The 11415-nt window shown below is 41.3% G+C and overlaps 2 protein-coding genes across 4 annotated transcripts in view; one reads left to right on the plus strand and one right to left on the minus strand.

The window, feature by feature from the left end:
- Nucleotides 1-7754, plus strand: part of SLC51A (solute carrier family 51 alpha subunit) — a 26591-nt gene extending 18837 nt beyond the window's left edge. The window contains exons 7-11 of the mRNA XM_018561574.1: nucleotides 690-801; nucleotides 2836-2982; nucleotides 3826-3931; nucleotides 5594-5699; nucleotides 7709-7754. Coding sequence (XP_018417076.1) covers nucleotides 690-801; nucleotides 2836-2982; nucleotides 3826-3931; nucleotides 5594-5699; nucleotides 7709-7754 — 517 coding nt within the window. The remainder of the gene's footprint in view (nucleotides 1-689; nucleotides 802-2835; nucleotides 2983-3825; nucleotides 3932-5593; nucleotides 5700-7708) is intronic.
- A 586-nt stretch (nucleotides 7755-8340) lies between these two features.
- PCYT1A (phosphate cytidylyltransferase 1, choline, alpha) overlaps nucleotides 8341-11415 on the minus strand; it is a 38812-nt gene continuing 35737 nt past the window's right edge. For all 3 annotated transcript variants that reach the window (XM_018561584.1, XM_018561585.1, XM_018561586.1), the window contains 4 exons: nucleotides 11187-11265; nucleotides 10931-11073; nucleotides 9800-9988; nucleotides 8341-9112 (listed from right to left, as the gene is read on the minus strand). In XM_018561584.1, the coding sequence (XP_018417086.1) occupies nucleotides 8909-9112; nucleotides 9800-9988; nucleotides 10931-11073; nucleotides 11187-11265 (615 nt within the window). In that variant the 3' untranslated portion in view covers nucleotides 8341-8908. The remainder of the gene's footprint in view (nucleotides 9113-9799; nucleotides 9989-10930; nucleotides 11074-11186; nucleotides 11266-11415) is intronic.

Raw genomic sequence — 11415 nt, forward strand, 5'->3', positions numbered from 1 at the left:
AGGTGAGAGAGGAAGAGCACAGCTCTCCCCTCTCACTGTCTACAATCTACACGGTGCGGCAGGGTTACTTATAACCCTGCTGCTCTGATCACTGCAGTCAGAGACTCGGGACTCGGCGGCGGAGGACGGAACCAAAGGAGAGAGGTAAGTGCAGGGGGAAGGGGGAGAAGGCTGCACACTGTTTATATGTGAAATCGGTGACATCGCCGAGTTCACATGTAAAGGAAAAATCGTCTGCCTCACTCTACATTCAGTCCTGCTTGTACAAAGGATACCGCTGCCGCCCCTCTGCGCCCTGCCGCCCCGAGGCCGGGCCCCGGTGGCCTTGTGAGGAATCCGGGCCTGCTTCTGAGAAAAATCTTGCCCCTGGGCCCTTTGTTCCTTAGGTCCGCCGCTGGATGTGAAGGATATGTACTGATGTGAACTTGCATTTTCAGATGGATGTAAGCAATGGCTTCCTATGATGTATTATGGCAGAACTTGGAACTGTTACTAATATATGTATTCTGATCCTGTGCTGTAGTGAATATCAGGTAGTGTGTGCTTCTTGTGATGTATAGCCGTTATTGACCGTTATTACTTCTAATGGCTTACCGATGCCGAATCTTCAGATTGCTGACTAGTCATTTCTAATATGTAACAGGGAGTGTCTTCACTTATTCTGCTGAATCCTACTGCTTGCTTTGCAGGAAGAAGGTGAACCTTTTTATCCTGGCCGTCTTCCAGCTGGCCTTTCTGAAGCCAGCTTTTAATATTATTGGTATGATTCTCGCAGCCGATGGAATTTACAATGCGGAGGATGTGAGTTGTTTTGACTTCTCTAATCTTCAGTGAGAATACTGTGTACTTGTGCTGTAATCATGTTTACAATGTAAAAACAATACAAGGTTTGTTACATAAATGATTATCATTTAGAACATGTATGTTGGTCATTGATTCCAGAAATATCACTGCAATTTATATTTGATGCCACATCCCTATGAAGTATTTACAGCTTGATCCAAAGAACATGTTCATGTTTTTTTTCAGTTGCTTTGGGAAAGTGGGTGGCATGCATGGACATGTGCTGCCATTTCTATAGAAAGTCTTTAAAGTCATGTCATTGACAGGCATGCACTTTTTTAACTGATTACAGTAATATATAGAATGATGTGCCTGCTATCCATATAGATAGACAGAGTCTGTGCCATTCATATGTGCTCTAAAAGTGACAGTAAAGGAGAAATGTTTGGGCCCCCAGGAGGTATTTGCCATGATGTGCGAGTATGGACAGTATATTAGCACATTATGGCTGGCTTACCTTTCAGCACTGCGAAGGCCGCTCTCCTCCTCTGTCGCTGGCGTTGCCATCTTCTCTACTTTTGTTCCCCATGGTCTCTATGTGTGTTGTAAAGTAGTCACCGCTCCAAACTTGCTCCCGTGATGGACTACAATCTCATGTTTAGTTTACTAATTTGTATTGAGATTGTAGTCCATCACAGGAGTGAGCTTGGAGCGGTGGCTTCTATACAACACACACAGGGACCATGGGGAACAAAGGTAGCCACCCTCCAGAAGGAAGGACAGTGTCGGCACCAATTCAGAGATGATTTGAGGACCTACAGCTCAGTGATACACAAATAAGATACATTATTGTTAATACAGTAAACTCCTCAAGCAACCGGCAAAAAAAAAATTGAGGACATATTATGCCGGTGACTTGATACAAACTAAAAAATTGTCGCTTGCTTGGTGCACGCTAAAATTGAATTGATTTAGTTGCCAACAAAAGTATTTGTTTACATTCTTTGTTTACATTCTGCTGTCGACGGCAGCTAGATTCCGCAGACAGCAGCAGAATGTAAACAATGGGGAGCAATAGGCAGCCTGCTATAGCAATTTGAATAGCCAATAGCAGGCTGACTATTGCAACTGCCCACTGAGCAGAGGAGTGGACCTGAGAATTTTTTTTATATCCGTTAGGTCTGTTCCTCTGCTCATTGGGGGCGGGGTTTCAATAGCCAGCCTACTATTGGCCATTTCTAATTGCAATAGCCAATAGTAGACTGACTATTCTACCCTCCCACTGTGCAGAGTCGAGGATCTGAGAGAGAGCATTATCTCTCAGGTCCACTCCTCTGCTTAGTGGGTGGGTGCAATAGCCAGTCTGCTAATGGCAATTTTAAATTGCAATAGCCAATAGCAGGCTAGCTACTGAAACCCCGCCCACTGAGCAGAGGCCTGCTTTACCTCTTTGCCATCATATCTACATTCATATTTAGTATTTTTAACTGCATACATGCTTTCATAGAGAAGCTATCTTTGTTTTCACTGTAAAGCAAACTGTTGACGCTATATAAATCCTGTATAATACTAAGAACAATAATAACTGTTTCAGGCCATTATTATATTTACGATCTTTGAACTAGTGTTATGTATATTTTTTTGTATTTCTTTAAAATACACGAACACAGGATTCACGATGAAGGTTCTCTCATTGACTTGAGTATGTAAATTTCTGCTTGAGCCGCTGAGCTCTATGAACCACAGCCTTTTTTTCTGCAGGGTGTCAGTAGAAAGTGGAAGTCATAGGAATAAGAGGCAAGAGCACCACCTGCTGGCTGCATGTGAAAGTATCAAATATTTTATGTGCATGTGTCAGTATACCTGACCAAAAAAATGAAAGAAACTATTTTTAAACATTCACTTTTCTTGCAAAGAAAACCACTACACATCACTTCAACACATCCTGTCTTTCCTTCAGTTGGTATCTCACTGGTTATAAAAGGTCATGAGCAGTATAACAGCAATGCATGTATAGCGTAGATGTCATCTTGTGCATTCTGTGTCTTGCAGCTATCAAGTCGCAGCATCGCCTTCTGGATGGGCATTATTCTTGGTTTCTGCACTGTTCTAGCATTGTGGCCCATTGGAATACTTTTCCGAGAGGCCAAAGTTCACTTGGCTGAGAAGAGTATGGGAATAAAATTTGCAGTTTTTCAGGTAAGGTTTACGCTGTCTTAATATGTCCTTCTTTCAATCACATGGTCCCATGGATCAGTCTCTCTCAAGTGGGGTGCCTTCTGGCTTTGTCAGGTGTGCCTTAAAATTTTCGGCCAGTGTCATGGATTGCCAAGGTGCACGCAAGCCAGCCACCAGCACCATGGAAATGCATGACGCTTATACAGGGTGGGCTGCATCCAGGACCTCCCCGAGCATGAGGACAAAAGTCTGTTTCTGTCCAGACCTGCTCCATGTCCTGCCCTCTGACATGCTGTCACAGCCACATTGTGGTAATGATTATAAAGTAGGACTCTGATGAAAGGGGAGCTTTTCATGTGAAAGGGGGGACTCTGATGGGAATGGGGGGTTTTGAATGTGAAGGAGGTGGAGGAGGGGAACCCCACATCTTTATTTTGTTTTGCCCCTTAGAATTCATACCAGACCCCTATCTAGTATAAGGGTCTGGTATAGATTTTGTGAGAAACTACATTTTTTTACATTTAAAACTACAGAGCCCCAAGATTTGGCATTTTTTCAAGGGGTGCAAGACTAAAAATAGGTTGCGGAACACTGCCATAGCTCACATTTTCTGTGACATTCCAGGTCCTTGCACAGTTTCTACTTGCTGGGGTAATATGCTGTCATTCTACACATCTGCACTGTTATTTGCAGAACTCCGCCTGCCTAAAAGAATTTCCTCCCAGAAACGGCAAATATAGAAATTGCCCTCGGACGGTATACTAAGACTCTGAGAATTAGGACATTCATGTCCAATCTAGGTTTGTTAGTATTGCGATTGCTGAAAATAGAATGATGGATCTGTGCTCTGCCTTTGTTTTCCAGACGCTTCTCATCCTCACCACTTTACAAACGTCAATCTTCAATCTCTTGGGCACTTTTGGAGTTCTTCCCTGTGCCCCCCCATATGCATATAGAGCCAGAGCCAGCAGTGAGTATCCATTTGATCTTGTAAATATCAATAATGACATTGATCTTAACCTCTAGATAAAAAAATAATTTGTAGCGGGGCTATCTTCACTGCCAGGATTAATCAAAGTTTTGCCCGGAGTTGTTTACATTTTGTACAGAGCTGTCTGATAAGAGGCGAGTCACTCCTTTGACTAATTTGTGTAAATTTCAGCTTGGGCTACTGGGCTTTGTGTACAGGCTTCAACAGGCGGTAGGGAGACAGACAAAAAGGGGAAAATAGCTCACACTCTAGCTCTAGCCTCATACGTATGCAAATCAGTATTTGTTCAGTGATTATGTTGTCCTTTCTGTAATCGATTGATGTCATATAAATAGGATTTCATATTCCAGTCATAATTATGGGGTCAAATGTATTGTTTTTTCAATGCTACGTGAAATGTATATTTCTAATATTTTATTGGTTTGAATGAATAGATGACAACTCTGCCTTTGGCATATTTTTCTTTAACAATTTGACATCATTTTAGTAATTGGTGATGAGCAAACACATAACAGCCAGTGTGATTCTTGTGTATATCTTTTTAAACTTTAAATAGAGTGATTGCCCCAACGTGCTTTCTTCTTTGGCTGCTACATAATCACATTCCATTTCCCTATATTTGAGTAGCCTGGCTTTTCAGTTTCTAATGCCCATTAGATCATTTCAAGGCCAAAGGCTTATATTATGATCTATTAGATACGAGATGTTGTCCCGTGTTTGGTATTTGCCGTGAAACTAAAATAAATTTGTATTTGTTTGGGAATTGCCTCATGAGAAGGCAACTTGTAAGGTGTTCACACATCCGTCAGGGATTTTTATTCACATAACATTTCCTGAATGCTCACCAGCTGCTTATCACATCCCATATCATTTCTCTTTGGCCTCATCAAATGTTTTGGGTTGTCTGGGTGTCCGTTGTACGTGTTCACTTCTAGTGCAGTCTCGAGAGTAGGGGGGGAAATCTTCCTAACGACGACACCAGAACTTCCGAACTGAAAAATTAAAGGAGATTCCTATTATTCACAAGTACTTTCTATGCATTTCCAAAGCCCTGAAAGAGAGCCATTGTAACCCCTGAAATGTGTTGGCTTCTTTTATCCAATATGACTAATCTGGCACTCCCTGACTTTTTCCTCTACTACACTGCTGAGGCTTCTGTACTACACAGAGCTTCCTATAGAATTACTCGCATTACAACAACTGACCAAACTAAGACCCAACAACCTTAGTGGATCCAGCACCCCTCAGTCCCACCATTTTGTGATCAAAATTGATGAGACAGTCTCCTTATTTTATCAAAATGTGATTTTATTGAGAGATCACATGACTCGATGAGCACTATCGCTGTGACAGGAAGTGGGGGAAATACTTAAAAATGAGGACAGAGCATACAAAAAAACCTCCACTCTTTCAAAATACAAATTGGACTGGCGTTATACTCCGTTTCATTTTCTAGCTTGCGGTTAAAAACACCTTTTCAAAAGCTTTTCCTGCTACATGACCTTTACCGTAGTTAAGAATCATTCCTTAAATCAACTAATGTTGGCAATAATACCAAATGATTAGTTCTGAATATTCTGCAATTGGTTCCAAATAATATCCACAGCAATGATCTACTTTGTTCTTCATTTTACTTTTCAGTGATGAACAGCCATTTGATCATCATAGAGACGTTTATACTGACGGTGTTGGCACGCACTGCCTACAGGAAGAAGGATGAATACGCTGGTTATACAACGAAGGCACTGTCTGTATGAAAGAGCAATAATGCTGCATGTACTAGATGATGCACTGTATACAGTTTGTGTGCTGAGGTACACACTTTAGAAACTTCTTTACAAAAAAAAGGCCAAGGTGCAGTGACCGCATACATAATACACTTACCCAGCTGTGAATGACTGATAAGGTGGCACGGGTTTACAAACCTTTAATAAGACAGTTTTGGATGGCATTTTATAGATATTTATGAAAGGGGCCCAATATTATAAACCACAATCCTTCAAATTATGGAAAAATAAACTTTGTTTTAACATCATGCAAATGTTTAGTGTGGATATGTTAAACTGCCTTGCCTATTTGTGCTGTAGTTGTAAAGCAGAACTGAAAATACCGGATAAGAGAATTGGTGTACCTATACTGTACCCACATTGCTGAATGTGCTTTGTTGGCCAGTCCTGAACAAATTAGCAGTCGTCTGAAATCAATGCCAATGCCAATGATTTTCCTTACAGTGGAATGATACATTTCAAATCATTTGAAAATCTTTTTACATTTCTTTCCAAACTCCACAACCTTCTTTCTGAGGTCCTTCCTGCTGTATCAACAAAAACATTAACCCTGATAAGGTTATGGGCCACGTCCAGGATCACTGCTCTTTTCTTTATACATACACTTTCATACATGGAATCAATCCTGCCTTTTGTTTTGCCAGAGCTTTATGTTTGCTCTTAAGGCCGGGTTCACACCATGTCTGGAGCAGATCTACAAATGCAGTGCAGTGCATTATTCCCCACGTACCGGAGCTGTTTTTTTTTTTTTCTTAGCCTAAAATGGGCTTTCAGGTGCAGTCCAGTGTGTTTGCATATGTTTGTGATGCGTTTCCCTGCCTTCCAGACCAGAAAAAATAAGACTAGCAGTATTTTTTTTTGTCTGGTCTGGAACGGACTGCACTGGTGTGAACAGAGCTCAGAAATACCACAGGGATACATTGGGATGCTTTTTTTTTTGTCTGGTCTGGTCTGGACATGGTGTGTACAAGCCCTTATTGAGCCAAGATTGCATGATTGGTATCAGGAATGCCATAGCTACAGTATTAGGATGAGCTCCTTATGTCACCATACCATTTCTGGCAAAACAAGGGCTGTAGATGCCTTGACCCAGTTGTGAGGGTTGTATTAAATATATGTTTAAAGCATAAGCCTCACAAGCAATTGCGGATAGCAGTAATCACTGTACTACGATTTATCACATCTAGGTTTCTGACGGTTTCTCTTTTTCCCTGTTCTTGGCCTTTTTATTAAAGTCGCAATGTCAATACTTAAGAGGGAGTGAGACGTCTGAGCCATTATGGTCAATACCATGACTTTAGGATCTACTGAAACTTGTCACTGAAGTGTCAACAGGCTTTGAGTTTGTGCTGATGGCATTAGTTTCAGATGCTTCTGAATTCATTGACAGGTGCCCTTAACCAACTTTTCACCTGCTTCTAAAGGGAATGCCATTTGACGTAAACAAAGCTTTTGACACAAGCCCTTACTCTAGTAATTTTTTCACCATAATTTCTTTATATCCAAAACTCTTTTCTCTTATTAATGAAGAACAATTTTGAAAATACAAGAGTGAAATAAAGTACAGTATATGAATTCAGGTATTCTTACCATCCCTTTGTTAGTAGAAGTCAGTTTATAGATCAATCGTTTTTTCTAATAATCCAGTGGCTTTCAACCTGTGGGTCGCAACCCCCTGTTGAGTGGGTCACTGCGTGCCTTTTGCTGCGCTAGACGAGAGGCTCCTCAGCCTCCTCTTAGCGCAGCAGTGCCAGTCACTCCCTGCTCGTCATGTTGCTGCAGCAGCCACCGCCGGGGAGTGTGCACAGCTGCACTTTTCTCCTGTCCTCCCGCCTCCCTTTTAGTGTGGGCTCTGCAGGAGCTGGGGCATCCTAACAGTGCGCAGGATGAGAAGGCTGCACGGAGACAGAGCAGGCAAGCAGGGACTGGGGAGGGCTTGTATTCTCTCATGGGTGTTCTTCTGTTTTAGTCCCAAGTCCAGTCCAGTGCGTTACCAAGTCCAGAGCGTTACCTAGCCCACAGTCCAGTGCGTTACCTAGCCCACAGTCCAGTGCGTTACCTAGCCCACAGTCCAGTGCGTTACCTAGCCCACAGTCCAGTTCTCTGTTGGGGATCACCACAATTTGGCAAATGTTACTAAGGGGTCCCGGCCCTAGCAGGGTTGAGAACCACTGTTAAAATCTAAGCCTCCCAAAGACTACTATTAAAACGGTTCATCAGAGATATTTACTTAACAGTTGGTCTCTGTTCATGTTAAAAGTTATGTTGTGTTTCATTATTAGATTTAGTTACAGTGATGATCTGGGCCTCAAGAGTAATACTGAAAGGTCATTGGTCATGCACCACAGGGCAAGAAGTCCATGGAAATTGGACAAGTTTTGGGGTGGCGGTACATAGCCTGATTCTGTGTCATGTGATGTTCATGATGACAAGCAGATGCCTGTCTATTTCTCTTATTGAGACAGCTAGTGTTTATTCTGAAACTCTTCTGAAGCAGACACAATGAATTTGTTATACATTGCACACTTCAATTCTGTTGTCGTTATCTAGGCTGAACTGAACAGAAGAGATAAACAGAAAGCTTTTATGACAACAGGCACTTTTAATGAGAAATGGCTAAATTCCATGTTTAATGTTTAAAATAGAAAGTATGTGACTGGTCACTACCCCCATATCTCAGTAAAATGTCATTAATGCCTTCACACCGACACATATAAAGACAGACAAATTCTCGGTGCCACCTGGTTTCTACAACTCCGTCATTAAAATCATTTACAGTCCTGTGAAATGGGAGCTCGCAGCAGAAATGATGTGCAGGGTTCAAGTAATAAAGCGGTTATGATGAGGTGCAACAATCCCATGCGATAAAACCTCCCGGAAAAATAGAAAACAAATCAATGATGAAGAAACATTTTGGACGTCTAGTTCATTAAAAAGACAGATTGGTTTCATTAAAAAAGCAACAAAAATGTTATGGTTATTTGTGGGGAAGAAGCGAGCATCTTATTCAGCACCACGCTCTCTAGATCCTCTTCAGAATTGTGAGCGCAGGTTTATGGGGTTTACATCAAGTTAAACCTCCTTTCTTTGTGGCTGCTTTCCTGGAGACCAGATGATATGGAATCAGCGGCTGGTGGGAAGGATTGCACAAGAGGGAAAGGATAGCTACTTAGTCCTCTTCATCCTCACTGATGTCGTAGGCAGCAGCCGCAGATCGAGACCTTCTACCTGGAGATGCCGGTGGGGAGGATCTGGAGAAGGGCCAACGGAAAGATGGGGAAGGAGAGCGCTCCCGCGAAGGACTGCTGCTAGGGCTTTGTTTAGGACTGATGGCCTGAAGCATTCTTCCCTTGCCTTCCTTCAGCATGTGTTTCTGTAAAATACAGATGATGTTGAAATACTTGTTATTCTGATCATGCAGAACTCCAAGCTGGCTTAAATACAAATGATTGACCAGTAACAGAAGAATATTTAGAAATAATGTGTAGTAACAAGAAACTGTAATTTAGCATTCTCAGCTACTGATCGAAACTAGGTTACATTTTAAAACTAGAAATGTGCACTAAGGTGATTCCCAAATGTGATCGCCGTGACAGCCAATCATAGTGATCACATACAAATAAACCTGCCGGTTACAGCTGTCGCGTGGGAGAAGCATGGTGACAGATTATGCAGGCACAATGCAGCTGTCACAGTGTACAAAATGAATACAATTAATTTAAAACGTTTTAAATGTGTCATTAAAAATGGTTAGGTGTAAAATAACCAAAACACATTTTTTTTAAAACAAACAGGAAATGCAAATAAAAGCCTTCTAGGCCGTTACAAATGCAAAAAAAATATTCAAAACCAAAAAGGCAAATTAAATCACCGTTCTTGTCAAATTAACTGGCACATTCAGGACATCTACACTTCAATGACCTATTGTCATGAAATGGGTAAGAGGTATAATTACCTTTCTAAACTTTGGGTCACATCCCATAGGCCAAAATTCTAGCCTGTGGGAGCATATTGCAAGCATGCAAGCTTCTGTTTGTGATTTTACTGTCTACTCACTTACCAAAGCTCCTTCTGGGCCAAACATTTCCAGGAAGTTTCCAATGAATTCCCTGGACTTCTCCTCCCATTTCTGGATCAAGTCTATGCTTTTCACCTCTACCTTTTCCAGAAATTCCTTCGACTTCTCTTCTACATCCTTCACTCTCTTTTTCACCTTATCCACACGTTCCTGCAGGTTGTACTTCTTTTCCTGAAATCAGAGCAAAGCAGACAATATCACCTGGCATGATACCAGACCGTCTTTTTCAGAGGTAATCACTGTGCAGCCTTTAAAATAGATTCTAGTCCATTAGATATACCGACAAGTATTTCTTAGAAGATGTTACAGTCCCTAATACAGTATCTCTAATGCTAGTGGAAGACACCAGCCATTTCCAAAGAGAAATCACCTTTTCCCAGCCACACAGAGCTCCTAATAGCCTGCAAAGTTAGGAAATGCAGGAGCAACTTTCATTAACACTTTGCTGGATTGCCAGATGCAGATTCCCTAACTTTGCCAATAATACTCATGTATGTACATTTTTTGTGGACTGACATGTGTTTTGTTTTCACAACTGCTGAATACTGGGTATGAAAAAAAGCAGTAACCTTTGTGGCCAATTAGCATTCTTCATTGTTTTATCAACTCTGCATCGATGAAAACCTTGCACATCGCCTTTGCCCATTTTACTGCCTTATGAAACATGCCAATTTTAAACATGATTCACTTGGGGCAAAGGGTCAGTCATGCTCTTATAATACATTTCCATGCATTAGGAACAATACAGCGAATTTAAGTGTTCCTATCTCAGCAGGTTATGATTTCAAAGTGCTATAAAATTACTATCTGCAGTAAATTCAGAGCCGGTTCAATTTTGAGAACTGAAAAGGCATCCTGGGAGGTATACTTTATGTCGAAGACCAGCTTGGAATTTTGAAGTATGCAACATAAGCTATAACTACAATAATGAGGCAAATGCATCAAAATCAATTCTAGAACATCTTCTTGTAACGCCTAATAGCAAGCAGTCCACCATTTTCCATCTATCACTTTCCAGTGGAGCTCGGAATCTGCTGGGGGAAATGCAGATCTTTTCTGGGATGTATATTTCCCAAAGCACAAGCTGCAAAAAAGAAAACTAGCGGTCCTCACATTTATGAAGCTGACATTAAGCTCCTTTGCAGTGTAGCCACGCTGAAGATTTCGGCGAGCATAGACATCGTAATCTCGTACAATCCTAGTAATAATGTCAGACGTAGAGATTCCTTCTGTGCGCTGGGTTGGTGCAAACATCCCTGGGTAATGACAGTAAGAGTGAGAATTTCTGCTACATGGCATTATACAGATATGATATAACAAACACATTTCTGTGTATGCTTTACAACATGTAACAGAAGAAGAGACTGACCTGCATCTTTGATGTCCTTGTAAACGTCGTCACTATCTGCAGATGAGTAAGGGATGTCATCATGCGCCACAAAGTCAATCTGTGAAGGGGGAAAACAATATAAACCATGGTGGAGCTTCAAGAAATGATTTCTAAGACTAATGTAAAGTGACAGTCTATCAAAACTTTGGTTTTACTATACATTCTGAGAGAGATATATATATATATCTATATATATCTAAATATATCT

Source organism: Nanorana parkeri, unplaced genomic scaffold (assembly GCF_000935625.1).
Source record: "Nanorana parkeri isolate BGI_ZX_2015 unplaced genomic scaffold, ASM93562v1 scaffold531, whole genome shotgun sequence".
Taxonomy (NCBI): Eukaryota; Metazoa; Chordata; class Amphibia; order Anura; family Dicroglossidae; genus Nanorana; species Nanorana parkeri.